Source organism: Hyaena hyaena, unplaced genomic scaffold (genome assembly GCF_003009895.1).
Source record: "Hyaena hyaena isolate Hyena2069 unplaced genomic scaffold, ASM300989v1 scaffold_302, whole genome shotgun sequence".
Classification (NCBI taxonomy): domain Eukaryota; kingdom Metazoa; phylum Chordata; class Mammalia; order Carnivora; family Hyaenidae; genus Hyaena; species Hyaena hyaena.
This window is the reverse complement of record NW_024080936.1, coordinates 1847468-1874958: the sequence shown is the minus strand read 5'-3', so window position 1 is coordinate 1874958 and position 27491 is coordinate 1847468. Positions and strand designations below refer to the sequence as shown.

The following is a 27491-nucleotide window of genomic DNA, read 5'->3' as shown; positions in this document are numbered from 1 at the left end:
CACAGCCTGGGAAGCACATGCATAGGCACAATCACAAGTGAGCCACAGACACTCTGACACTCCTGCCTGGACACAGGGTCTATCATCACTAGGACATACGGAACCTATCAGACATACACCTGTGTCCCTGGAGACAAATATACGGAGTCACCCAGACTTCCTCCCTGGAAACACAGATGGCACGCCCAAGCACACATCCTACGCACGTCCTCAGAGATAACGGTCCCAGAGGCGCACACAGCTCGGGCTCAGCACACGCCTACCCTCGCTTCATTTTCTTTTTAGGAATCACCACCATCCACACAATGCATATTTTCCTGAGATCCTTTGTATTTTCTGTATCCTAGGACGTCAGCTTCAAGGGCTTGTGATATTTTGCCCATTCTATTCACTAAGGAACCTGTAATATCGGTTACACAGGAAAAATCAAGAAATACCCAACGAATGTCTGGGCTCAACAGACACACAAATATAGAGGTTTGGGCACCACCGTGGGCGTAGAGCTGCATCCACTGGAACTTCAGGAAGTGAACTATTTTCGCGCACAGCCCACGCAGCAGAAGCCCCCACACGCAACCCCGACACTTCGACCATCCTGGTGCAGAGGGGCGTTCCTGAGCCATCACTGGCCACCTAAGAAGTAACGAATGGAGGTGACTCTGAGCCCCTGAGAGTCAGTGGTCCGACGCGACCGCAACAACGATGCCCCAGACCCTCAGAGAGCGCTGCGATCCTTCCAGAAACAGGCCCTTCACTCGTGTTGTGCCCTCGTTCGGCCACATGCCCCCCACTGCAGTCACCTCTGACGCCATCACCTCGGCTGCAGGGCCCTCCTGCACCCGTCGCGAGGGCTCCGTCGGTCACCAAGGGCCTTCCTTCCCCGTCAGTCAGCGCTGTCCAAGCACAGGGGGGTGTGAGGGGACGGAGGCCTCAGGAGCCAGGCCAGCAGGCTAACCGCCACTAACTCTCCGCACACCAAAAGTTGGAGTTGGGGGAGAAGGGGCGGGACTCCCACCACTTCCGATGCCACACCCACCTTCAACCTCTTGAACACCGCCTCCATTGGGCGCGCCTGCGCAGTTCCGCGAAGACAAACTCCCAGGAGCCCCCAGCACACAGCGGCTTTACACGCAGGCCAGTGCTGCATGCTGGGAAAAATCCGAGAGGCTGGACTCCCAGCATCTGAAAGGCCTCCTTACGGAACTACATTTCCCACAGGCCAGCGGGCTGCGTTCTGTGCCGTCGAGGCTCCGCTCGGGAAGGAGTACGCGTGCGCCGTGGCTGGAGGCTCAGAAGACTTGCCCTGGAGCCTGAGGGTGAGGTGCGCTCGGGAGTGCGTAGTGGGCGTCTTGCGGGCGCAGAGCGTGAGACCTGAGCAAGCAGGGAAGTCGCTTCGGTGACTGTGGGAAAGTGGGTGTGACAAACGGTTTTGAGGCCCTGAGAGGTGTGATTGTACTCGCGGGTAATGAAATGTGTATGGTGCTGCAGGAGCTGCAATGGCTGAGAGTCGTGTGTACCCCCAGCGGCGTTCTGCCACCGCTTCTCCCCCTCCCCTCACAGCCACGTGGGGCTGCCACCGTGGTCCCAAGGGATGTCGGGATGAATAATGGTGTTTTCCAGCAAGAAGGCACGGGACTCGCTTGATGGCAAGTTTAGAGCGGAAAAGGCATGGACGTGATGCCTAAGAATTCAAGACAGGCCCTGGGAAGTCATGATGCTGGTGCCCAAGGGTTAGGACGCCCCCAGGTAGGGTCCTCCCTGGGGAACAACTGAGACGTCCACCTTTAGGTCTCAGAACCAAAGCGTTGCTAAAGATCTGACCCAAAGAAGCTGTTGTCAAATCAAAGATGGATTCCAGACGAGGTCTAACTGCCCTCCAGGTATGTGTGTGAGGCAAGGGCCCTAGACTGTGTCTTCTAACCACTAACTGGCTTCCCAAAAGGGCCTGACAAGTCCTTCCCACATTCTGAAATCCTTCCCAAGATTCCAACTTGATGAAAACAAGTCTTACTGTAACCTAAATATCAAGGTTGAGGAGAGTTTTAAACTTCCTCTAAGCATAGGAAAGCAGGCTTTTGTTTTGTTTTTTGATTTTGGTGGCTGTTCATTTTCTAGAAATTCAGTTTTAATATACATATATCGAAATTCATTATTTTAAGTGTAGTTCTATCAGTTTTCCAAAATGTACGATTGTACTACAACAGTCAGGATACAGAACACCTGATCACCACCCCAAAAATTCATGGTGCCCATTTGTAGTCAGCATCCCCACCCTTAATCCGTCATCTGTTCCAAACCTCTGTACCTTTATCTTGTCCCAAAGAATGTCACATATATGGAACACTGTGTTGCCTTTTCAGTCCTGTGTGTAAGTTTTGATGTCATTTTTGTAAAATTATGTATACTTACTTTATAGAGGTATTCTGAGTTTTAAGTTTTTAAACAGTACCCAGCACGGTGGTGGCCTATGTTATATACAAAGTGACAGATTTCATTATTATTATGAACCATGTGAGATCAGAAATGACTGCTCCGCTGCTTAACTTTTTCATTTGTATGATGACAGAGATGATGTGAGGTGGGTGGGGGGTCAAATGAGATACTAATGATTACCAAATCACATTAATTTCTTATTTTAAGAGGGCTTTTTTTTTTGAGAGAGAGAGAGAGTGAGAGCATGTGCATGCAACCAGGGGAGGGGGCAAAGAGTGAGAGGCAGAGAGAGGCCCTGGGATCATGACCCAAGCTACAATCAAGAGTTGGATACCCAACTCCCAAATCACATTAATTTCTTCAGCACTATGAAAACATAACATGGAGAAATGGACAGATTAGAGTTTATTTGTTCTTTCATCAAGCAAAATGCTGTTACATTGTTTTCTCTTCCCTAACTTGCTAGAAGTATATCCATGTAGAAATTACACCTGTGAAAGGTAGAATGACTTTTGGACTCCGTGGAGCATTAAAACAAAAAGCTTCTGCCTTTTCCTGCTATAAAAAGCATTAAAAATTTCCCTGCTTGAGATTATTAAATACACCTTTTTCTTATTAAATTGGAGTATTACTCAAAATGGTACCAACTGCAGATCATCTTAATTTTTCATGGATAACTGTCCCCCTACACATAATTTACCTTGCTTCTGCCAGAAGGATACAGTCGGATTGCATAAGCTCACTATACTCATAAGAAAACACCGTGATGGTGTAGAACTGTGCAGATGACCATAATGCCCAATCAAATTAAGTGCAACTTACGGTTTTCTGGGGTACAAACTGTGTGAATCGATCTACAGTAGCAGCAAAAATATTTCAAATATATAATACAATTTACCTTTCTTCCCCACAAGAGCATTACATACCCACATGCTGGACTCCACATAACTGGGAAGAATCAGGCCCCAAATACCCATGTCCAACTTCATGGGAACATATCACATGCTCTAAAACATTAACTACTACAAACATTAAGCTGAACCATATCTATACCTTTATTTTTATGGAGAATCATGATGGGTAACTATGTGAATGCAGGACTGTCCATATCACTCCCCACTATTTACAAACAGTGAATATTTGAAACAGTGGTTTTTTTTTTTTTAATTTTTAATGGTTTTATTTATTTCTGAGAGAGACAGCATGAGCAGGGGAGGGTCAGAGAGAGGCGGAGACACAGAATCTGAAACAGACTCCAGGGTCTGAGCTGTCAGCACAGAGCCTGACACAGGGCTGGAACCCATGAACCATGAGATCATGACCTGAGCCAAAGTCAGATGCTTAACCGACTGAGCCACCCAGGTGCCCTGAAACAGTGATTATAGGCATATTAGATGATGGAAATATAAATAAATGATGACAGCTTCACTTAATGAGTTTCTTATCCTCCACAGAAAAATGATACACTCCAATCCCTGCATTCACACTAGTTCCCTTGTCATTGTTTACTTCCCAAACCTCTTAGAAGCTTGAGTTTTACCATATGTTAACCATTATTTTTTCCCATGGAAACATAAGCACTAAGACTGCAACAGCCCATGTGTGTTTCATGCCTCTCCATTCAACATAAAACACAGAGTACATTGGTTACTTTTGACTATAGTTGTTTAAATGCCGAGCCTAGAGCACACAGCATACACAGAGATGGTCAACATTAGCACCAAGTAAATAGGATGGTCTCTGGACAATAAGAGCTTGAAACCTGATTATGCCCTTGTCTCCTGCTATCTTTGAGATCTCTGGTAATTTATGTAAACTTGTATTTCTCAGTTAACTCATAAAAGCACATAGTATATTCCCTGTCTTACAGAGTTTGCTGAGGAGTAACTGAATTTCTAGATGTAAAATGAGTTACTCCAAAAAATACTAAAAAGTGTCTGATGCAAATTTCAGTGTATACAGAAGCAGCTCAGACAACCCAAAGTTGGCCTGGCACTCGCTGCTAGGCTTAGTCCTGTTGTTGAAAATAAACAATTTCACACAACACCATCATTAGACAACGCCACTTGGTGAACAAAGTGGATCAAGACAAAAACAAATGCACTCTAAATAAGTCTGTAAAAAAGACGAATGAATGAACGAACAAATGAATGAATGAAGTCCCCAAACTCCCCTTTTCTTGTTATTACAACTGGCTACCGCTGCTTTAACAATTAGTGTTATCACCACTCCATTCTTCTTGCCTTCTGGATAGAAACTACTAAATTCCCAATGATGAAATTACATTCAACTCCTGATAGCATCCAACAGGAGGAAATCTCAGTTTCCTTGAACATAATGCAAATCAACTAATACAAGCAGAAGTCAAATAAGTCTTTTTTTTTTTTTTATTTATTTCTAGGAGAGAGAGAGAGAGACAGCGTGAGCAGGGGAGGGTCAGAGAGAGAGGGAGTCACAGACTGAAACAGGCTCCAGGCTCTGAGCTGGCAGTCAGCACAGAGCCCGACGCGGGGCTCGAACCCACGAACCGCGAGATCATGACCCGAGCGAAAGTCGGACGCTTAACCGACTACGCCACCCGGGCGCCCCACAAATAAGTCTTTTTAAGGGGCGCCTGGGTGGCTTAGTCGGTTAAGCGTCCGACTTTCGCTTAGGCCATGATCTCGCGGTTCGTGGGTTCGAGCCCCGCGTCGGGCTCTGTGCTGACTGCCAGCTTAGAGCCGGGAGCCTGTTTCAGAGTCTGTGACTCCCTCTCTCTCTGACCCTCCCCTGCTCACGCTGTCTCTCTCTCTCTCTCTCCTAGAAATAAATAAAACATTAAAAAAAAAAAATAAACACTGATTTAACCCACTATCACTAAGGGTGTGTTTCTAGCACTCAGTACACCCAACATCTTTACCACAGGTGTGATCCGGGGGAGTCTTTCTCTAGAGGGCACAGACAAAGCATTAACGTCGCACTGTTATTAACATGAAGTTAACTTAATGACAAAAACTTGGAAGTATATAAAGATAAAGTTTATCTGAAAGAAAAAATGCCTAAACTTGTATGCATCTGGCAACATTGACTAAGAATTTATAATGCTCAGTTTGACAAAGTTATAAAAATCTTTAACAAAAATGCCAGAAAACTAAATCTAGCAACATCTTAAAAGGACTATACACCATTACCAAGTGATACTTACCCCAGGAATGCATGACTGGCTTAACATTGAGACTTAAGATAGGGCGCCTGGGTGGCTCAGTCGGTTAAGTGTCGACTTCAGCTCAGGTCATGATCTCACAGTTCATGGGTTCAAGCCCCATGCTGGGGTCTGTGCTGACAGCTTAGAGCCTGAAGCCTGCTTTGGATTCTGTGTCTCCCTCTCTCTCTCTCTGCCCCTCCTCAACTCACGCTCTCTCTCTCTCTCTCTCAAAAATAAACATTAAAAAAAATTTAAAGAAAATTAAGATAATATACCATATCAACATCATAAAGGTTAAAAGTAACGTGATAATCTCAATAGACATAGAAAAGCACTTTGATAAACTCTAATACCATCTTATGATAAAAGCACTCAGTGAACTAAGCAAACTTAGTAATCTAAAGTGAGAAGGGAACTTTCCCAACCTGATTTTAAAAAATCCCAAACTAACATCATATATAATACTGAAAAGATTGAAAGATTTTCCCCTAATATCATAAGACAAATATGTCTGCTCTGGCCACTTCTATTCACCATCGTAACAAAGATTCTAGCTAGAGAAGACAGGCAAGAAAATAAAAGGCATCTAGATAAGAAAGGCAGAATTAAAGCTGTGTCTATTTGCAGAATGGCAGGATTTTGTCAGTAGAAAATCTTATACACTAAAATGATTAGAACTGATAAACAACTTCAGCGGGATTGCAGGATACAGATCAAAAGGCAAAAATTAATTGTACTCCTGTACTTTTGTAAATCAACGAAAAAGGTTACAGAGTCTGGAAATAAAGACATATTTAAAGTCAACTGATTTTTTTTTTACAAAAGTGTTGAACTAATTCAATAAAGAAAGTGTAGTCTTTTCAAAAAACGGTGCTGAATCAATCCGATATCCATATGTAAAAACAAAACAAAAAACACTGTTCACAAAAAAATTAACTCAAAATTTATAACAGACCTAAATGCAAGATACAAACAATAAAACTTCTAGATGACACAAAAGCAGGAATTTCACTGTGACCTCAGCTTGACAGAGATTTTTAAGAGAGGACACCAAAAGCAAGGTTGAGCAAAATTAGTAAGTTAGAATTTATCCAAATTAAACTTTCCCAAAGACATCATTAAGAATAGTAAGCCACAGGGGCGCCTGGGTGGCTTAGTTGGTTAAGCGTCCGACTTTCGCTTAGGTCATGATCTCGTGGTTCGTGGGTTCGAGCCCCGCTTCGGGCTCTGTGCTGACTGCCAGCTCAGAGCCTGGAGCCTGTTTCAGTCTGTGACACCCTCTCTCTCTGACCCTCCCCTGCTCACGCTGTCTCTCTCTCTCTCTCCTAGAAATAAATAAAAAAAAAAAATTAAAAAAAAAAAAAAAGAATAGTAAGCCACAGATACCAAGAAAATATCCTCAGATCACATCGCTGATAAAACAGAGTGTCTCCTAATCCAACATGAACTGTGTCCTTTTGAGGCAAGGATAAGATATACAAAGAGAAAGACGCACAGGGAGGGTGGCATGTGGTAACAGGCAGAGGCTGGCGCGATGCAGATCAAGGCAAGGAATGTCCAGGATTGAGGGTTTGCACCAGAGGCTAGGAAGTGACAAGGAATGATTCTACACCAGAGTCTCCGAAGAAGCATGGCTCTGCCGACACAATGATTTCAGGCATCTGGGCTCCCAAACTGTGAGAATAAACTTAAGCCACCTGCTTAGATGGTCTGCCCTATGTTCCAGAAATGCATGCCTTCTTTCTCACATAACCTTTCACAAGAGTTTTATATGCTCCCAGTAATGGTCAAGGCTGGCTTCCATCACAAAAGGATAAATCACTTCCTTTTTGAGTTTGAGCGTCATCCATGAAAAGGACAGGAGGAGCAAAGAATGCAATAGCACACATGAGCCCTATTCAGGCAAAACTCTGTTGGGTTTGCCTGTAGGGAAAGTCCCTCACAGCATGAGGACGTCCAGAGGCAATGGCAAGGGAGCCACTACCCAGAAAAGGGGGTATGCAAGAGAACTCCCGGGGAAGAAGGGAGTGAGAGACTTACATGGTCAGGTGAGGTCGCTCTGCAGCCCAGATGGAAGTCTTTGGATCAGAGAGTTCCAAAGGGCAGCAGCAGCCTGGGTCTTTTATAGCTGCAGGGATTACCCTATTTATGGCTAGCAGCTGTTGGGCAAAGTTTCACAGGGTAGGCATGAAAAGCAAGCAGGCTCTAAATAGCTAAAAATCCACTTATTTGAGCTATGTTTAAAACAATCAGATAAGTAAGAATTTCTCACGGTTCGTGGGTTTGAGCCCCGCATCAGGCTCTGCTGACAGCTAGCTCCGAGCCTGGAGCCGGTTTCGGATTCTGTGTCTCCCTCTCTCTCTGACCCTCCCCTGCTCATGCTGTCTCTCTCTCTCTTAGAAATAAATAAACCATTAAACATTTTTTTAAAAAATTAAACAATCAGAGAAGTAAAAATTTGAGTTTGGTACCACTGGGCTTTTGAACCACTGGTTTACAATGCAGAAATAAAACCACATAGGGCCAGTATACAGAGGCCATCTTTGTCTCATGTATACAAAACCTCCAGATTCTATGTGCCTCCAGCTAGAAATACTCAAAGAATATCTAAATTATACTCGTCAAGATATCAGATCTGAATATGGTCACACCTGTAGATCTAACTTGCAATTATTTGCAAATATAAAGAACAGAAAAAAAGAACAGCATGGAGATGCAATTAGAAGACCCCTTCTATGAAAATTGCTACATGATTTATTACATTCAACAATTACATTACAAAGAAATACATGCTAAGGGAATTATAGGTTAGATACAAAGGAGATATTAAATTAAAATGTATGGGACTTATTGGATCCCAACGCAAACAATCCAACAGCAAAAGTTTTAAAATTATGTAGACAATTAAGAAATTGACCACTGCCTATTTATTTGAATATATTAAGGATAATTGTTCATTCCAAAAATTTTAAGATTGAAATGATATACTGAGAACTGTGTCAAAATGATCCAGAGGAAGCCAAGTACTCTAAAGAAAACTGCTGGAAGCTGTTGAAGGCAGGTAACAGGTATATCAGATTTTCCTAAACCGTTCTCTCTACATTTACAGAGTTTGAATTCTTACAAAATAAAAAAAGTCTTACGTTTATTTATTCTGAGAGAGAGAAAGCAGGAGGGGCAAAGAGAAAGGGAATGAGAGAGAATCCCAAGCAGGAATGGCACTGTCACTGCAGAGCCCGATGTGGGCTGAAGCCCATGAACTGTGAGATCATGACCCAAGTTGAAACCAAGAGTTGGTTGTTTAACTTACTGAGACACCCAGGCGCCCCTTTACAAAATAAAATATTAAAAATAAGGGGCACCTGGGTGGCTCAGTTGGTTGGGCGTCTGACTTGGGCTCAGGTCATGATCTCAGGGTGCGTGGGTTCGGCCCCCGCATTGGGCTCTGTGCTGACAGCTCAGAGCGTGGAGCCTGCTTTGGATTCTGTGTCTCCCTCTCTCTCTGACCCTCCCCTGCTCATGGTGTCTCTATCTCTCTCTCTCAAAAAAAAAAAAAAAAAAATTAAAATTTTTAAAAAATAAATAAAATATTAAAAATAAATGACAAAGGGGTGCCTCATGGCTCAGTCAGTTAAGCATCTGACTCTTGGTTTCAGAGTGGGTCATGATCTCATGGTTCATGAGCTCAAACCCCTGCTTGGGATTCTCTCTCTCCCTCTCCCTCTTCCTTCACCCACTCACTCTCTCTGTCTCAAAATAAATAAATAAACTTTTAAAAATAAACAAGTGATGAAAAACTACTTACAAAAGGAAGTTTTGGTATGGTCTCTATAATTATGCTAATACAACCTCTTTCCTAAAAGGATATTCAGATCATGTGGTAGATTTTCCCACTGTGCAACAATCTAGCAATGTCCTAAAGAGAGCAAAATAGTAGTTTTTCCTCCATTTTGAACCATGTGACTTTCTTAAGTCAGTGCTATGTGAGCAATGTTATGGCATAAACTCCAAAATGTGTTTGTGTCTTTGACTTTCCTCTATTCGTCTGGTGACTCATCATGAAAAACCTTCCCTGGGCTGGTTGCTATCCATTCACTTTCAGCCCCAGAATGGGACATCTTAGATCAGAGCCAACAGAGCTTCCTGAAAACCCACCACTTGTCACAACCCACCGAAGTCAGACCTATGAACATGAAAATAAATGCCTACTGCAGCACGTAATAAGCAAAATCTGCCTAATAGTTATTTGCACAATTACAATAAAATACAACACTTGCACAATTAACAACATGTTGGACAAAATATGCCATTTATAAATAGAAATGATGTGCTCTTGTAAGCCAGAGAAGGAAAAGAAATTTATACAACTGACAAAGGACCAAGAAAGTCTTCATGCAGGAATGGTTAGTGAGTGCTTCCATTTCCCCATTTTGTGGAAATCAAATTATATGAATTTTAAATAACTGGAAACAAAATGTTATTGAAATGATACAGAATTAAACTAATTCTTCTAAGATTGAAGAAGTTAAAACTAGAATGCAAATTATGTTTATCCACTTGCCACATAGAAATTTCTTTTAGTGGGGCGCCTGGGTGGCTTAGTCGGTTAAGCGTCGGACTTTCGCTTAGGTCATGATCTCACGGTTCGTGGGTTCGAGCCCCGCATCGGGCTCTGTGCTGACTGCCAGCTCAGAGCCTGGAGCCTGTTTCAGTCTGTGACTCCCTCTCTCTCTCTGACCCTCCCCTGCTCACGCTGTCTCTCTCTCTCTCCTAGAAATTAATAAAACATTAAAAAAAAAGAAATTTCTGTTAGTGATCTAGAAAAACCAAGTAACAAGATGACATTGTGTCAACCATGTTACCTCATATACCCTTTGAAGACCCATTTCTGTGTCACTTGTTCCTTTACTTTAACAATGATCACAATCTAAAATACTTCATTATAGGGCAATTATCATTCAAGAGTTTATCTGAACCACTGCTGGTGTTAGAAGGTTAGAGTAAAAAAATCAACAGATACAGAAAGAAACTTAGGTGTGAGAAATTCTTTTTTTTTTTTTAATGTTTTATTTATTTCTGAGAGAGAGAGAGACAGCGTGAGCAGGGGAGGGTCAGAGAGAGAGGGAGATACAGAATCTGAAACAGGCTCCAGGCTCTGAGCTGGCAGTCAGCACAGAGCCTGACGCGGGGCTCCAACCCACAAACTGTGAGGTCATGACCTGAGCTGAAGTCGGACGCTTAACCTACTGAGCCACCCAGGCGCCCCTAGGTGTGAGAAATTCTAAAGAGGTCCGAATGACTGCCAGCAAGTGCTGTGCTGTTAATCCAGGACTAAGCACTCTGCAGAATGGAGTTCGTAAAAACCTACTACGAATAATTGTAAAGCTTTCTCTTTTTTGAATATTTCGTTAGAATTTATTACAGCAAATATTTGACTCTTAAAAGTTAAATACGAGTGACGGGGCGCCTGGGTGGCTTAGTCGGTTAAGCGTCCGACTTTCGCTTAGGTCATGATCTCGCGGTTCGTGGGTTCGAGCCCCACGTCGGGCTCTGTGCTGACTGCCAGCTCAGAGCCTGGAGCCTGTTTCAGTCTGTGACTCCCTCTCTCTCTGACCCTCCCCTGCTCACGCTGTCTCTCTCTCCTAGAAATTAATAAAACATTAAAAAAAAAAAGTTAAATACGAGTGATTTGTAACCATCTGTGCTTACTGCGTATTTGGGTTTCCATACACACAATTATGCAACAACCCGGAGAAACACGACAGCCATGCAGGAAGACACGCGGACGGTAAGAGACACTCCTGCCAGGACCGGAGCCACCACTCAGACACCTGAACTCTGACATACACGATGCGGCGACCGTGACCCTGCTCGTGCAGCCACAGTGCTCAGGCCAGAAGATTCCAGAACACTGGGCAGGCGAGTGAGGGCCAGCAGGTGTGAGTGCGCATGCACCTACCTGGGGGCCTTGACCAAACCGCCGTTAGTGACTTCACTGAGGGTTTGAAGCTGTACACGCAGCCGAGGTGGGGAGCGCCGAGCAGGGGCCCCTGCGGGAGAAGGGGCTGCTGTGACCGTGGGGCGCGTGCCCTCGGCGCGGTGGGGCTGCCGCAACGTCCTAACAGAAGGGCGGGGGCCCAATGACATCCACCCGCAAGGAGGCACAGGACTGGGCTCGACGCACCCTGAGGGCCGGTCTGCAGAGGAGCGCTGGGAAGACATGACGATGATGCCAAGGACTAGGATGTCCCCAGGCAGGGTTTCCTTGGGGACACACCTTTGTGTGTCAAACCACAGCATTCTCAAAGATCTGACTGGAGGAACCTGGCATAAACCCAAGCCAGGAGCAGTGCTTTCAGTTCTGAATGTGAACTGAGGGCGGATGTGGCCACTGTGGGTGTTTCCTAACTTAAGACAGAGTTCCAAAATAGGTGCCTGGGTCCATGTCATTCCCCAGTCCTTCACTTCCTAAGAAGGCTCCTAAGAGAGGTGTCTGGGTGGCCCAGTTGGTTCAGCATCAGACTCTGGGTTTTAGCTGAGGTTATTATCTCACAGGTCATGGGATTGAGCCCCACATCGGGCTCTGTGCTAGGCTCAAGCAAGCGTGGAGCCTGCTTGGGATTCTGTCTCCCTCTCTCTTCCCGTCCTGCCTCATTCTTTCTTCCTCCCTCAAATAAACAAACATTAAAAAAGAAAAAGACCCCAAGATGGGTGGGGGGGAACGGGGAGAGAAGCAGATCAAGGTGCAGTAGTTTAAAATTTCTCTTAGCAAATGAAACATTTTCTTTATTTTTAATATTCATGCAATCAAAGTCACTATTTTAAGTATAGTTCTGAGTTCTCGTGAATGCAGCTATACCAAGTCAAAATAAAGACTACACCATCACTCGCAAAAGAACAGAGGTGCCCATTAAACAAATCCCCCATTCCTAGCCAGTGATCTTAGTTCCCTGTCTTTGACATGTCTCACAAAAGGAATGCCTGTATATAACCTTATCTGTAAAATTTGATGCCACATTTCTAAAACTCAGCAATTGCACCTGCCTTCCAGTGGTCTAAATTTGCAGCAATTCCCAGCAAAGGTTAAGCACAGATTACCTTTAAAATTGGCTTTCCATTTTTATGAGCTACATGAGTTTGGGCAACTCTGTGCTCCCTGTGCTTAAATGTCTTCATTTAAGTGATAGGAGGGACTGATGGGGCGGGAGCGTAAAATGAGATACAAACAATTATCAAATCACATTAAACTATGAAATGCTTAGAAGTGGAGTGCGATGAAAATGTAAGATAGCATGGCGGGGGTCGGGGGGAAGGGGAAGATTAGATGTTGCCTGGTCTTTTAATAAAATAAGGTGTTACATTTCTTCCCCTTTCCTGGCAAGTGCTGTAAGTCTGCCAGACAGAAATGGTATTTGCAAAAGTAAGGGGAGCTGTGTGGATCATTAAAACAAAAGCTTCCATTCTCTCTTCCTACAAACATTAAAATGCTTCCTATTTTAAGATGTCAGCTGTATCTTCTTTCAAATTGATACTTTATGTTCCGAAGGTCACCACCAAACCACAAAACTGATAAGACATTCCCCTCTTCTTGAAGTAAAACTTTCACTATTTGGATATGACATAATACTATATATAGAAAACCTGAAAGACTCCACGAAAAATTGTTGGAACTGATAAACGAATTCAGTAAAGTTGCAGGATCCAAAATCAATGTGCAGATATTGATGGCATTTCTATACACCATTACTGGAGGAAAAGAGAAATTAACAGAACAATCCCATTTACAATTGCACCAAAAATAATATACTTAGGAATAAACCTAATCAAAGAGATGAAACACCTGTACTCTGAAAACTATAAAACACTGATAAGGGGCACCTGAATGGCTTTGTACAGCATGTGACTCTTGATCTCAGGGTCATGAGTTTGATCACTATGTTGGGTCATAGAGTAGGGAATGAAGCCTATTTTAAAAAAGTAAAAGTCAATAAATAAAACACTGATGAAAGAAATTAAAGATGACACAAAGAAATGGAGAGACAGGGGCGCCTGGGTGGCTCAGTTGGTTAAGCGTCCGACTTCGGTTCAGGTCATGATCTCACAGTTTGTGGGTTCCAGCCCCACGTCGGGCTCTGTGCTGACAGCTCAGAGCCTGGAGCCTGTTTCAGATTCTGTGTCTCCCTCCTCTCTGACCCTCCCCTGTTCACACTGTCTCTCTCTCTCAGAAATAAATTTTAAAAACTTAAAAAAAGGAAAAAAAGGAAAGACATTTCATGCTCATAAACTGGAAGAACTGTTAAATGTCTATACTACCCAAAGCAATCTGCATATTTAATGCACTCGCTATCAAAATACCAACAATATTTTCCACAGAACTAGAACAAACAATTCTAAAGTTTATATGGAACCATAAAAGATCCGGAGCTAAAGCAGTCTTAAAAAAGAGAAGCAAAGCTGAAGGGAATCACAACTCCAGACTTCAAGTTATATTACAAAGCTGTAGTAATCAAAGCAGTATGGTACTGGCACAAAAATAGACACACAGATCAATGGAACACAATAGAAAGCCCAGAAATAAAACCACAACTATATGGTCAATTAATCTTTGACAAAGCAGGAAAGAATATCCAATGAGAAAAAGATACTATTTTCAACAAATGTTGTTGGGAAAACTGGACAGCAATATGCAAAAGAAAGAAACTGTACCACTTGCTTAAACCATATACAAAAATAAATTCAAAATGGATTAAAGACCAAAGCATGAGACCCCAAACCATAAAAAACCTGGAAAAGAACACAGGCAATAACCTCTTTGACACTGGCCATAGAAAATTTTTTTCTAGATAGATCTCCTGAGGTAAGGGAAACAAACCCAAAAATAGACTATTGGGACTACATCAGTATAAAAGCCTCTGCACACCAAAGGAAATAATCAACAAAACTAAAAGGTGGGGCACCTGGGTGGCTTGGAGTTAAGCGTCCAACTTTGACTCAGGTCATGATCTCACAGTTCGTGAGTTCAAGCCCCGCATCAGGCTCTGTGCTGACAGCTCAGAGCCTGGAGTCTGCTTCAGATTCTGTGTCTCCCTCTCTCTCTACCTCTTGCCGGCTCTCTCTCAAAAATAAGTAAGTTTTTAAAAAAAATTTAAAAACTAAAAGACAACATATTCAATAAAAGGTTAGTACCTAAAATATATAAATAACATATAAGGGACGCCTGGGTGGCTCAGTCGGTTAAGCGTCCGACTTTGGCTTAGGTCATGATCTCACAGTCTGTGGGTTCAAGCCCCGCGTTGGGCTCTGTGCTGACAGCTCAGAGCCTGGAGCCTGCTTTGAATTCTGTGTCTCCCTCTCTCTCTTTCCCTCCCCCGCTCATACTCTCTCTCTCAAAGAAAAAAAGACATAAAATTAAAAAACCAAAAAAAACCCCTCAATACCGAAAAAAAAACCACCCAAAAAATCCAATCAAAAAATGGGCAGAAGACATGAACAGACATTTCTCCAAAGAAGGCCTACACATGGCCAACAGACACATGAAAAGATGCTTATCATCCCTCATCATCAGGGAAATGCAAATCAAAATTACAATGAGGTATCATCTTACACCTGTCAGAATGGCTACAATCAACAACGCAAGAAAAAACAAATGTTGGCAAGGATGTGGAGAGAAAGGAACACTTGTGCACAGTCTTTGGAAATACAAACTGGTGCAGCCACTGTGGAAAACAATATGGAGGTTCCTCAAAAAATTCAAAATAGAACTACCTTATGATCCAGCAATCACATTACTGGGTATTTACCTGAAGAATGTAAGCACACTAATTCAAAGGGATATATGCACCCAATGTTTACAAAAACATTATTTACAATAACCAAGATATGGAAGCAGCTCAAGTGTCCATTGATAGATGAATGGATAAAGATGTGAAGATACACACACACACACACATACACACACACACAAATGGATCATTCAGCCATAAAAAAGAATGAAATTTTGCCGTTTGCAATAAGGATGAAGCTGGAATATTATGCTAAGTGAAATCAGAGAAAGACAAATGCCATATGGTTTCACTCATATGTGGAATTTATGAAACAAAACCAGCAAAAGTGAGGGGGGAAAAAGAGACAAATCAAGAAACAGACTAAATTATGGAGAACTGGTGGCTACCGGAAGGGATGGAGTAGGGGATGAATTTAATAGGTGATGGGGATTAAGAATGCACTTGGAATTAGCACTGTGTGCTGTATGAAGTGTTGAATCACTATATTGTATACCTGAAACTAACATAACACTATGTTAACTGGAATTAAAATTAAAACTTTTCCTTCCCCTGCACACATTGTGTCTATCTCTCAAAGGTGAATAAACGTTAAAAAGATTAAAAAAAAAAAAAAACTTCCCTTCTTCTCAATGACTGCTCTACCAATTTGTTTTAGTTAGCTAAATTCAATTATTTCTGCCTTCTACAGAAATATCTGTAAATATATCCTTCCAAACACCCTCTGACTGATACATCCCACTGTCCATGTGTTTACTCAAATTGCCTGAATTCACTGCACCCAGTTTTCATTGACTACCAGTGTGTTCCCAGTCGTTTGAGTTAGAAAGCTTGACAAAACAATTAGTTAGGGTTTTATTAGCAATGCGTAAGAAATCAGTTTAATAGCAAATGCTTATGCAACAGTAAAAATAAAATTTACATGACAAAAATACCGTAGGTTGTATGTGCCTGGAAATGCTGACTTGGAATGTATAATGCTTACCAAAATTATAGTTGACTTGGAATGTATAATTGCAATGGAATATTTTAATCTGTTCTCTCAGTAAATGGAAGAGAGTGTAGCATTTGGTAGAGTTATGGGTTGAATAGTCCACCAAAATCCGTATGTTAAAGTCCTAACTCCAGCACGTCAGAATGTGGTGACCTTATTTAGAAACAGAGTTATCACCGATATAGAGGAGGTGATTTCTGGAATAGGATGAGCCTAACTTGATATGTGTGGTCCTTATAAAAATAATGCCACATGAAGAGAGAAGCACGCATACGGGCAGAACGCAGGGTGAAGATCACTTGTATCGCCACATGCCAATGAACTACCGAAAGCTAGGAGACAGGTGGAGAGGACCCTTTCTTAGCACCTTCAGGGGAAGCATGGTCTGGCCGATACTTTGAACTTGGACTTCTACCTTCAGAACTGTCAGACCAAAATTTCTGTTGTCCTAAGTCACCCAGCTGTGGTGCTTTGTTACAGCAGTCCCAGGAAAGTAATGCAGTAACTGCACAGGTGATATAAAAACACTAGAAGTCGTGTATTTCTAGGAAATATCTACAGCAAATTTTCCTTTAAGATAAAATACATACTGTTTTTAATGACACATAATCATACATAACAGTTAAACCCTTAGCAAGGAACAACATTCAGCTCTCCCAAAATCTAGTATACAATGGTATGTTTTCTCATGTAGAAGAATGAGTCTGCACACTTTAAGATGTAACCCATGTGTTATTTTGCTTTGTAGCAACATTGTAGCCCTTGTGGCAGAATCAGGATCCCAGAGTCACTAGAAATATTGAAAATAAGGTGTTCACTATACAAATTAAGACCTTATACACATATGTGAAGATCTAGAGAAGAGCGGAATTATAGCATCAAAGAAGATCACTAACCACGAGTCTGAATTTACTGGTCTAGAGGACACATCAGAGTTTGTAGGAATATCCAAATTGTGAGTGCAGGACCACACAAATGGGTCCTTTATACATAGCTCAGGAAGATATTCATGGAAGTCTGCAACTCAGAAAAATGGGAATCAATCACATGGCATTTCTTTTGCATTAATACTCCTGATTGGCAAGGCCAAAATCAGGAAAATGGACTCATGTCCAAAAGCCCCTTAGCACCTATCACACTTTAATGTGGCTCCCAACAGAAATGGCTTCTCCACTCCTGCCTTCCAAATCTTGTGCCAAGTTAGGCTATTGGTAAATCTGAACACATAATCAAAAGGGAAGGGATTCTGGGAAATATAGTTCCCAACGCTGCCGCCCACGTTGACATAACACAATCCAGAAGAACCACTTCAAACCCTGTGTCTTATATCTCATGGTCACAGAGTATCTCTGAAGTAAAAGCCAATTTCCAATCACAAGCAAGGGCAAGGAGCAAATGGGAAAAGTCGAAAGTGACAATTCATTCATACGAGACTATGCTTTGAAGAACTCGGAGTAATTATCAATTTCTGCAAACTACTCGTAAAGCAAATGCAGTAAGGCTCCTCTGGCCAAATTAAAGAAATAAATTCTCAGTACGGCAGAAAATATGTAATGGGTGATACCCAGGATCCACCAAGCCAAAGTAGTAAGAAAATCCCAAGAAATACCAAAGCATCATTGACCCTTTAAAGAATTTATAGAACTAAGAAATTAAAATTACTTACATATTAAAAAACAACACTTCAAATCACCAAGAGTCCAACAAGCTGTAAAGACAGAAGGTTTATTTACCAAAACGTAGAGGGAAAAAAGCAGTACCTGCAAACTTTTGTAAGATAGCTAAATGAGTACTTGGAGAGCTATTCTGCACCTCATTTTTTTATCTGTAAAGGAACTGGAACTGCACGCCCCATGGGTCCACTTCGATGGAGTTCTCACAAAGGCAGTACCATATTTACAACTTTTATCAGACTTCTCTCCTGGTGTGGGTTTTCTGCAGCACGGAGCATGAATTCATCTGCAGAATTTCCCGCATTACAGAAGTAGTGTCTCTCGGTAGCATGTATTCTTACGTGTCTTCTTAAGGATGAGGAACAACTGAAGGCCTTCCCGCACTCCTTACATTCATAGGGTTTCTCTCCAGTGTGCACTCTCATATGTATTGGCAAGGACGATGGCCATTTGAAGACCTTCCCGCACTCCTTACACTCATAGGGTTTCTCCACAGTGTGTGTTCTCACGTGCTGCTGCAGGAGTTCGGGCCAACTGAACGCTTTCCCGCACTGCTTGCACTCATACAGTTTCTCCGCCGTGTGCCTTCTCATGTGCTTCTGTAAGGATATGTGGCAATAGAAGGCCTTCCCACACAGCTTGCACTGATAGGATTGGTCTCCTGGATGCATCCGCACGTGCTCTCGAAAGCAAGCAGATAAGTTGAAGGCTTTCCCACACTGTTTGCACTCATAGGGTTTCTCTCTGCTGTGTGTCCTCATATGTCTTCGTAAGGAGATGGGCCAATTGAAAGTTTTGCCGCACTGACTGCATTCGTAAGGCTTTTCCCCAGTGTGCACTCTCATGTGCCCTCGAAAGGACGAGGGATGGCTGAAGGCTTTCCCACACTGGCCGCACTCATAGGGCTTCTGTCCACCGTGAGTCCTTTCGTGCCTTCGAAAGGACTGGGGATAAATGAAGGTTTTCCCACACTGTTTGCACTCATAGGGTTTCTCTCCGGTGTGAATCCTTTCATGTCTCCGGAAGGACTGCAGGTAAATGAAGGTTTTCCCACATTGTTTACATTCGTAGGGCTTCTCTCCAGTGTGTGAGATCATATGCCTGCGGAAAGCTGAGGAGTAACTGAAAGCTTCTCCACACTCCTTACATTTGTGGGGGGTCTCCCCCGTGTGTGAGATCATGTGTCTTCGAAAAGTTGAGGAGTAGCTGAAGGATTCCCCACATTCCTTACACTTATAGGGCTTCTCGCCAGTGTGCGTTATCATGTGTCTCCGGAAAGTTGAGGAGTAGCTGAAGGCTTTCCCACATTCCTTACATTTATAGGGCTTCTCGCCAGTGTGAGTTCTCACGTGACTGGTAAGACTTGAGAAATCGATGAAGGCTTTCCCACACTGCTGACACTCGTAGGTTTTCTCAGCAGTGTGAATCCTTATGTGCCGGTTGAGGGAAGAGGTACGAGGAAAGCTTTTCCCACATAATTTACACGTGTAGGTTCTCTCTCCGCTGTGGGTTCTCACATGCAACTTTAGGTGTGCACGACAGCCGTAGGCCCGCCCACACTCCTGACACAGATACGCTTTGTGTCCACTGTGCAGGGCGATGTGACTCTTGAGGGAGGAGTGGCGCAGGAAGACTTTCTCATACGCACTGCATTCATCCTCTTTAACTCTGCGGAGAGTTTTTTCATTCAGATTAAGATTTGGAATCTGACTGGAGCCTTCCCTGTTCTGATCGTTACTTTCAGAGAGTCTCTCCACAGGATTTCTGTTAAGGAGAAGCATGTTATCAACAGTTTGATTAATGATTTCTTAATTTATACTAGCGACTATTAGGATTACATTTTCAGGGGGCCCTGGGTGACTCAGTCAAGCGTGTGACTGGCTTAGGTCATGATCTCATGGTTCATGGGTTCAAATCCCATGTCGGGCTCTGTGCTAACAGCTCAGAGCCAAGAGCTTGCTTCAGATTCTCTGTCCCCCCCCCCCCTTCCCTCCCCTGCTCACACTCTGTCTTTCTCTGTCTCTCAAAAATAAGTAAACATTTTTTTAAAAAAACGATTACATTTTCATCACTTTCAGTGAACGTGTAGGCTCTCTACCCTAAACAATAAAGCAGAGTAAAGTGAATATCATGGGAGGGGATTGAACCATTGGCATGATGGAAACAGTTTCTTTCCTTTTTTTTTTTTTTTTTTAATGTTTGTTTATTTTTGAGAGACAGACACACATACACAGAGTATGAGGGAGGGAGGAGCAGCGAGAGAGGGAGACACAGAATCCGAAGCAGGCTCCGAGCTGTCAGCACAGAGCCCGACGCAGGGCTTGAACCCACGAACCATGAGATCATGAGCTGAGCCAAAAGCGGATGCTCAACTGACTGAGCCACCTGGGCGCCCTGAAAACAGTTTCTTAAACATGGGCTTCTCCTCCTAATTGTTTCCAACTGAATTCTGTTTCTAACACTCAACATTAACATCATATTTAAGGAAAAAAATTTTTTTTAATTCTGTGAGTAAACAAATTTGATCTAGGCTCCTGTGGGTGTTTTGTTTTCTTTGCTTTTTAAATTTCATGACATACTAGGGTTCTCTCCTGGAATACTGCTTTCTCTTGTGAGTGAACTCACCTCAGCTGTCTCCCCTGGTTTGTGGGCTGATCTTCCGTGCTAAGTTCTTCCCAAATTTTCCCTAAAACAGAGGCCCAGGATTCATTTCTGGTGAACTTTGCCAATTTATTTTCTTTGGATATTTTATTCCCATAAGCATCCTGCTGAGAAACTGACCCACTGGCCTTAAATTGAGTCTCATCATCTGAAAGCAAAAAGGGAACAAAAGTTTTATAGGAAGAAGGTGCTTGTTAGTTGAAATGACACTGAGGAGTTCAGTTGTGTTGGGATTTCACTAATAACAAGTACAAGGGCTCAAAATGGTAACCAATTTAATGAACGCAGTTGAAGTCTCATAAGATTACATAAACTTCGCTGGCTCCTTAATGACCCATAAAATCTATATTCTCTGATGACACAAAGGGAGCTTTCTTTATAGAAAGACAAACAATCACGTTAATACAGATTCTCATTCTCATGCAGCCACTGTAAGATTCTAGCCCCCTGGTTGTTGTGACCTTGTCTTACTAATTCATGTCTTCCCTTTCCACATTCCAGGTCTTGAAACAGGCTTGATGTGTAAGAAATGCTTGTTCTCTAAATGACTAATTGGAGGAACGAGGTCATTCTTACCCACTGAGGCCAGGTTTTTCAAGTTCTCCAGCATCACATCTCTGTAGAGCTTCCTCTGAGCAGAATCCAGCAGAGCCCACTCCTCCAGGGTAAAGTCCACGGCTACATCCTCAAAGACCACGGAGTCCTGAAACAGCCAACATACGTGCAGAAGGAAAGTTTGAGACTCACAGAACAACTGGGTTCAATTCACAGGAAGTTCAAACGCAGCTCTGTGGCCACTAGCATCCACTCTCTACTCCATCATCAGATCTCTTACTCAGTCCACACTTACATCCTCACATACTTAACAGTCCCACTCATGCAAACGAACTTATCTTTACACTCGAACTACAACCATGTCAAGTCTCATTCTCCTTTAACCAAAGGGTTCGGACCACTTTGGAGAATTCACAGAAATGCTCTCCAAATGAAACAAATATTTGCATTTTAAGACCCACCAATCCCTTGGGACACAAACTACTTTGGCTCCTTCCCTATGACGCACCACGTCAAGCCCCAGGTCAAACGTGGATGAGGTTTATAAGAACACACTCAAGGGCTGGGAACGTTTCCTTCCTGAGAGCCTTGTTGGAGTCCAACTTGCAGCAGGGGCCAGATAACCACAGCATCCTTTTTTTTTTTTTTTTAATGTTTTTAAACATACATTTTTGAGAGATAGAGACAAAGCACAAGCAGGGGAGGAGCAGAGAGAGGGAGACACAGAATCCAAAGCAGCCTCCAGGCTCTGAGCTGCCAGCACACAGCCTGATGCGGGGCTTGAACCCACGAACCGTAAGATCATGACCTGAGCTGAAGTCGGCGCTTAACCAACTGAGCGTCCCAGGAACCCCATAACCACAACATTTTAAAGAACTCCAGGCCCTAAGGAGACAGGTCCTACTGGCTAAATGATACAATTCTCTTGAAGAAGTATTGTTAGTGTATTTGCGTCATACGGGAATAGGAGAGAAAGTTACTGGGAAGTCAGAGCTCAGGAAAGAGGAAACAGGCATGAGAACTCAGACCTGCATCCATTCATTCCCCAGACTGCAGTCTCCGTGCGACTGCCCCACCCCCACCCCCACGGCAAATGTTATATGATGGCAAAAACGGCTCTTTCCACCAGAAACATGGAAGAGAACTCCTGCTGACCCCGAGGCTTAAGAGTCCCATCCCGCCAGGGAGTTGACTGAAGTCAAAAACACCCATCAGTGAGTGTGCCCTTGATAATAAAACACAGATCGGATTAGGCAGTGCCTTCCTACAAATGAAACGCTCCCGCATATCAAGTTGCAGGTAAAAGTACCCCCCACCCCCCGCCCCCATACATCATCCCAGAGGCTCTGCTCACAATGGCTCTCCTTCCCCTGTCCCTCCCCTGCTGGGCACCTGAGCAAGGCAGGCCAACCCCTGAGAGCACAGGACCCACCGAGCTGCATGCTTCCCTGAAACCCTGGTTTTATAAAAAGTTCATCAACCCACCGACATGCACGAGCAGGAGAAAATACTCTCAGTCAGCAATTCTGCTGCCAGAATTTACCTGTTCAACAGGGTAGCGGATGAACGGGGAACCCCTGTGACGGGCACAGGGAGCATCGGGAGTGCCCCGAGCAGCGGCGCTGGTCTCAGTTACTGCAGTGCTCCCTGTGGTGAGTCCCCACACCTAGTGTGCAGGAAACGTGCCTCAGGGGCCTCAACCGTATTCGTAGACGCGACTGCAAGGCTGGTGTTTGGGAATGTGGGTTTCAGGCTGCACGCCGGCCTGACTGATCTCACCCACGGTGTCTAAACTGCGTGCATGTGACACTGTCAATACTCAACGAGTCCGGGGTAAAAATCCCAGGCGCCGGGTCCCCACCAAGCCTCCCTGGTAGACACCATTCCACGTGTTGGCACGACTCGCTTCTGGGTGCGCTCCGTGCGACTCCACCGGCAAAGAACACTCTGTCCCATGTGCCTGCTCCCTCTGCGACTCTGCCGTGTGCTCTTTCATCGTAACACACCACAGTCAAAAGTAAAACTATATGCTAAGTCACGAGGGTCCTACTCGCAGGACACAAGGGTGGTCTTGGGGGACTCCAGGCACAGTTGGCATCAGGGGTGGAATTTGCTAGAACACCCCCGCCTCCCTGGAACACAGCAGAAGCTACATGTATGCAGAGAAGTGTGGAGAGACAGCTGAGCTGCTGTCTGTCATGAAGCTAGAGGTGACTGAGGTAAGGTGACCGAGGTCCGTCCCCAGGGGCGCTGGTACACTGGGTAAACTGCTGCTTTGGGCCGTGCTGTCTGAGCGAGAAGACTTTAACAAAGCACAGCTTTGGTGATGTCTCTGATTTCTGTTCTCTCCCCAGGCAGGAGGAGAAAGGGCCCCCAAGTTCCCAGGGGTAAACTATGGATGGGCAGAAAATGTGAAATGTTCGCACTGCACTGAGAGAAAAATTAAATAGGTTTCCAGTGCCGGAGCAGAGCTTCAGATAAACCAAGAGAAACGGGGTGAGGGGCGTCCCCCTCCCCTCCACTGGCTGCCGCAGCCTCCTGCCCACCCACCCCCCACAGGGCGGCCGGGATCGCCCTGTAAGTGCTGGACTCACTACGACGGCCTCGTCGTGGGTTACACTGTGTCTAACTCTTGGTTACCTATGAATGTGACTTTCCCTGGAAATAGGATCTTTGCGAGTGTAACCCAGTTAACATGAAGTCAGTAGGACGGGCCCGAATCCAATCTGGCTGGTGGCCTTCTAAGAGGACGATACCATGCAAAGTCAGGGACGTGCGGGGACGGCGGCCACATGAGGATGGGGTGCGGTGACCAGAATTACACCGTCACCAGCAAAAGAGCACCCGGGGCTGCCCGAGGCTGGAAGCCACCAGGATGGCGCAAAAGCACAACCCTCCGCTATCTTGATTTGGGACCTCCCGCCTCCACAATCTGAGAAAGTTCTGAAGTCACCCAGTTTATGGTCATCTGTTATGACAACGCTACAGAACCCAAACAGCTTTAAATGAACTTGTGATGAGGAAAAATGGGAAAGGGTTGTTGTGTGTGTGTGTGTGTGTGTGTGTGTGTGTGTGTGTTTTACTTAAAATGGTTTTGTTTTGTGGCTACTGCTTATCTGCATGTAAGATAAAAATGGATCCAATAGGCGTGTAACGTAATGAGCGCTGGACGGATCATCCCAATCAGTACAGAGAAGTGTGCACAGGACACGACCCCCTTGCTTGTTGCCACTGCTGCATGAGGTGGAATTTAAACTCTTAAGTATTAGAAGAACTTTAGGTTTTTACTGAGTTTTTACCTACTGGAGGCTCAAAACGAGAGGGAAACAGTGAGGCAGGCAATCTCCAAATGGAGAGATACTTTCCAAATTTTAAGTACAAGTTTTCAGCTTGCCAAAGAGCTCTCACAAGAACCTACTTCTTTTCTTTTTTTTTTTTTCATGTTTTATTTATTTCTGAGAGAGAGAGACAGCGTGAGCAGGGGAGGGTCAAAGAGAGAGGGAGACACAGAATCCGAAGCGGCTCCAGGCTCTGAGCTGTCAGCACAGACCCCCACAGGGGCTCAAACTCATGAACTGTGAGATCATGACCTGAGCCCAAGTCAGATGCTCAACCGACTGAGCCCCCCAGGCGCCCCACAAAAGCCCATTTCTGGCACCTGCTAGAGGCCGACGAGAGTCCAGCAGGGGCTTGGCGGAGGGAGGTGTACTCGCAGCCTGGAACACGGCGCTCTGACCTGTGATCTGGGCAATTCCGAATTCCAACCCCCCGCACTGGACTGTAAGCTAACAGCCCAGAGCGTGCGCAAGGGCTACTTCGGCCTCACTGTACACTGGGCTGCTGTGAAAGCAGGACAGCCTCCGGGGACAGGACTCCCACGCTGGGAACACCGCGAGCTTTGGACACTTGTCTGAGGTCCTAACCCACGGAAACCTCTGGGTGGTCCGTCTGGGTCGCTCGCGGTTGCCAGCGATGAAGGCCTTGTTCTCCAGCGAGACCATCCGAAATCAAGTTGTTCATTTCCGTTACTTTCCACACAGCCCACCCCCAGATGCCGTCCCCACTGGTGAGGTGGACGAACCGGGGTTGTGGGTAACAAACCTGTCTGAAAACGACCGCCGCGGGCATCCCTCCTCACAAGGGCCACACTGGATTCCTTACAAGAGGCTGCACTGAGGGCGCCTGGGGGGCTCATCGGTTAAGCATCTGACTTTGGCTCAGGTCATGATCTCGTGATTCATGAGTTCGAGCCCCGCCTTGGGCTGTGTGTTGACAGCTCAGCTCGGAGCTTGGAGCTGCTTCGGATTCTGTGTCTCCCTCTCTCTGCTCCTCCCCCACTTGCACTCTGTCTCCCTCTCTCTCAAATATAAATAAACACATTAAATAATAATAGTAATAAGAAATAGGCTACCCTGAGAACTCCAGGGCAAGCCCCTCCCACCTCCCAGAGGCCACAGTGGGGGCCTGCCGCCTGCCACACAGCCCGTCAGGACACCCTCTTATCCTGAAAGACACTCACGTCCGCTGGGTCGTGCCATGCCTGAGGTCAGGTGAAAATACAACACAGAACTTTTGAGGATGCAGCCCCCTCACGTTCTAAGACCTTTACCTTTATGATGAACAGTACTCACTTGAACTGGGCAAGTCAGGACCCCCTAAAGGGCATAACCAAAATCAACACTGCAGACTGGTCTCACTTGGCTGCACAGGGCAGCTACCACTGACACTAACTTTGCTGTAAAGAGGTCTCGTCCAAGGGCGAAAGGAATGGACTGTCCACAGGTGTTAACAGGCCTGAGGATCCTTATCCTGAGAAAGTCCTGCTCCCAAGGTTGGCCTTGGCTGGTTCACAGGAACGTGGACTTGGGAAGGCGTCCCAGCACCCTGTTAGGAGAGGCTCCCTATGTCTTGTTACGCTAATAATGTCTTGTGCCCAAGACCAACCTTCCTGGTGGAAGTCTAGAATCCTGGCACGTGCTAGGCGGACGGTGTCCCCGGGGCCTGGTACCGGAGTCTCTCGTTAGCTTCCCTGGTGGACATTTTACGTGTGCTGTCACTCCGGGCTGCTGGAGGAACTGGCCATGTCCTGCATGATGTCCCTGGAGGGGACACTTGGAACCCTGCTGTCGGAGGCTGGCTCCGGCTGGGGTCCAGGGGTCCCTGAAGGATGGACGGTGTCGGCGAGGAAGGGATGAGGGAGGCCCCGAGAATCTTTCTGGTCACCAGGCAGGCATCTCCACTATGACTGGGGCTCAACTTTATTTTATAACTGTTTGGGGGACGGCACAGAAGTGGCATTTGCCTTAGACAATGATTTCTGATGACAAACTTCTTTGATATGTAAGAATTTCCCAGAACAGAGATCTGTAGAAGACTCATGCATAACCTTTATCAATAGTGATTGAGGTAGGGGATTTAGGTGCTTATCCTATGGGGAAGGACGGCATCTTTAGCATACCAAAGTTTTTCGCATAAAAAGGGTGAAGTTACTTCTTTGTGGGCAGGGGTCAATAGCTTGTTTAAGGTGGAAGTATCAAGAAAAACAGGTCTTGGGGCGCCTGGGTGGCTAAGTCGGTTAAGTGTCTGACTTCAGCTCAGGTCATGATCTTATGTTTCATTCGTGGGTTCGAGCCCTGCATCGGACTCTGTGCTGACAGCTAGCTAGCTCAGAGCCTGAAGCCTCTTTCGGATTCTGTGTCTCCCTCCCTCTCTGACCCTCCCCTGCTCATGCTGTCTCTCTCTCTCAGAAATAAATAAAAAACATTTAAAAAATTAAAAAACAAACAAACAGGTCTTTCAGCAAGCACCTTTGCTCCCATAATCACAAAAGAAGAAGTTCCTCAATAGGTTCCTTCACAGGGTGCAATCAGCATATTCAAGGCCAGAATAAGTCACTCCAAACACTTGATAACAAATGCTTTGGAAGGGGCAGTGCTCCAAGCAGACACAACTGGGTGGGGGTGGATATCTGCCCTTAACTCTAAATTAGGCTCTTTGTCTCAGGGCCAGACTCAAGCCCCCTTTATTATATAAGTCTTGGATCTGCAAGGCCCATAGGAAGAGCCTTTTAACAATCATCCACAATGTTTTCATCTGAAATCTCTTTGGGAAAGGCAGGGATATGCTTTTCCTTATGAGCAATCTGTGTGGAGAATGAGCAATCTGTATGGAGAATATGGGTCTGATATGGAATATTGTGAGGCCTGGTC

The 27491-nt window shown here is 44.7% G+C and overlaps 1 protein-coding gene across 2 annotated transcripts in view; it reads right to left on the bottom strand.

The window, feature by feature from the left end:
* Positions 1 to 18138: 18138 nt before the first annotated feature.
* Positions 18139 to 27491, bottom strand: part of LOC120242379 (zinc finger protein 555-like) — a 32515-nt gene continuing 23162 nt past the window's right edge. Inside the window, exons 2-4 of one of the 2 annotated variants that reach the window (XM_039248124.1) lie at positions 21304 to 21430; positions 20692 to 20875; positions 18139 to 19830 (exon numbers count right to left, since the gene is read on the bottom strand). In XM_039248124.1, coding sequence (XP_039104055.1) covers positions 18270 to 19830; positions 20692 to 20875; positions 21304 to 21430 — 1872 coding nt within the window. In that variant the 3' untranslated portion in view covers positions 18139 to 18269. The remainder of the gene's footprint in view (positions 19831 to 20691; positions 20876 to 21303; positions 21431 to 27491) is intronic. The other variant, XM_039248126.1, reaches the window with a different exon arrangement.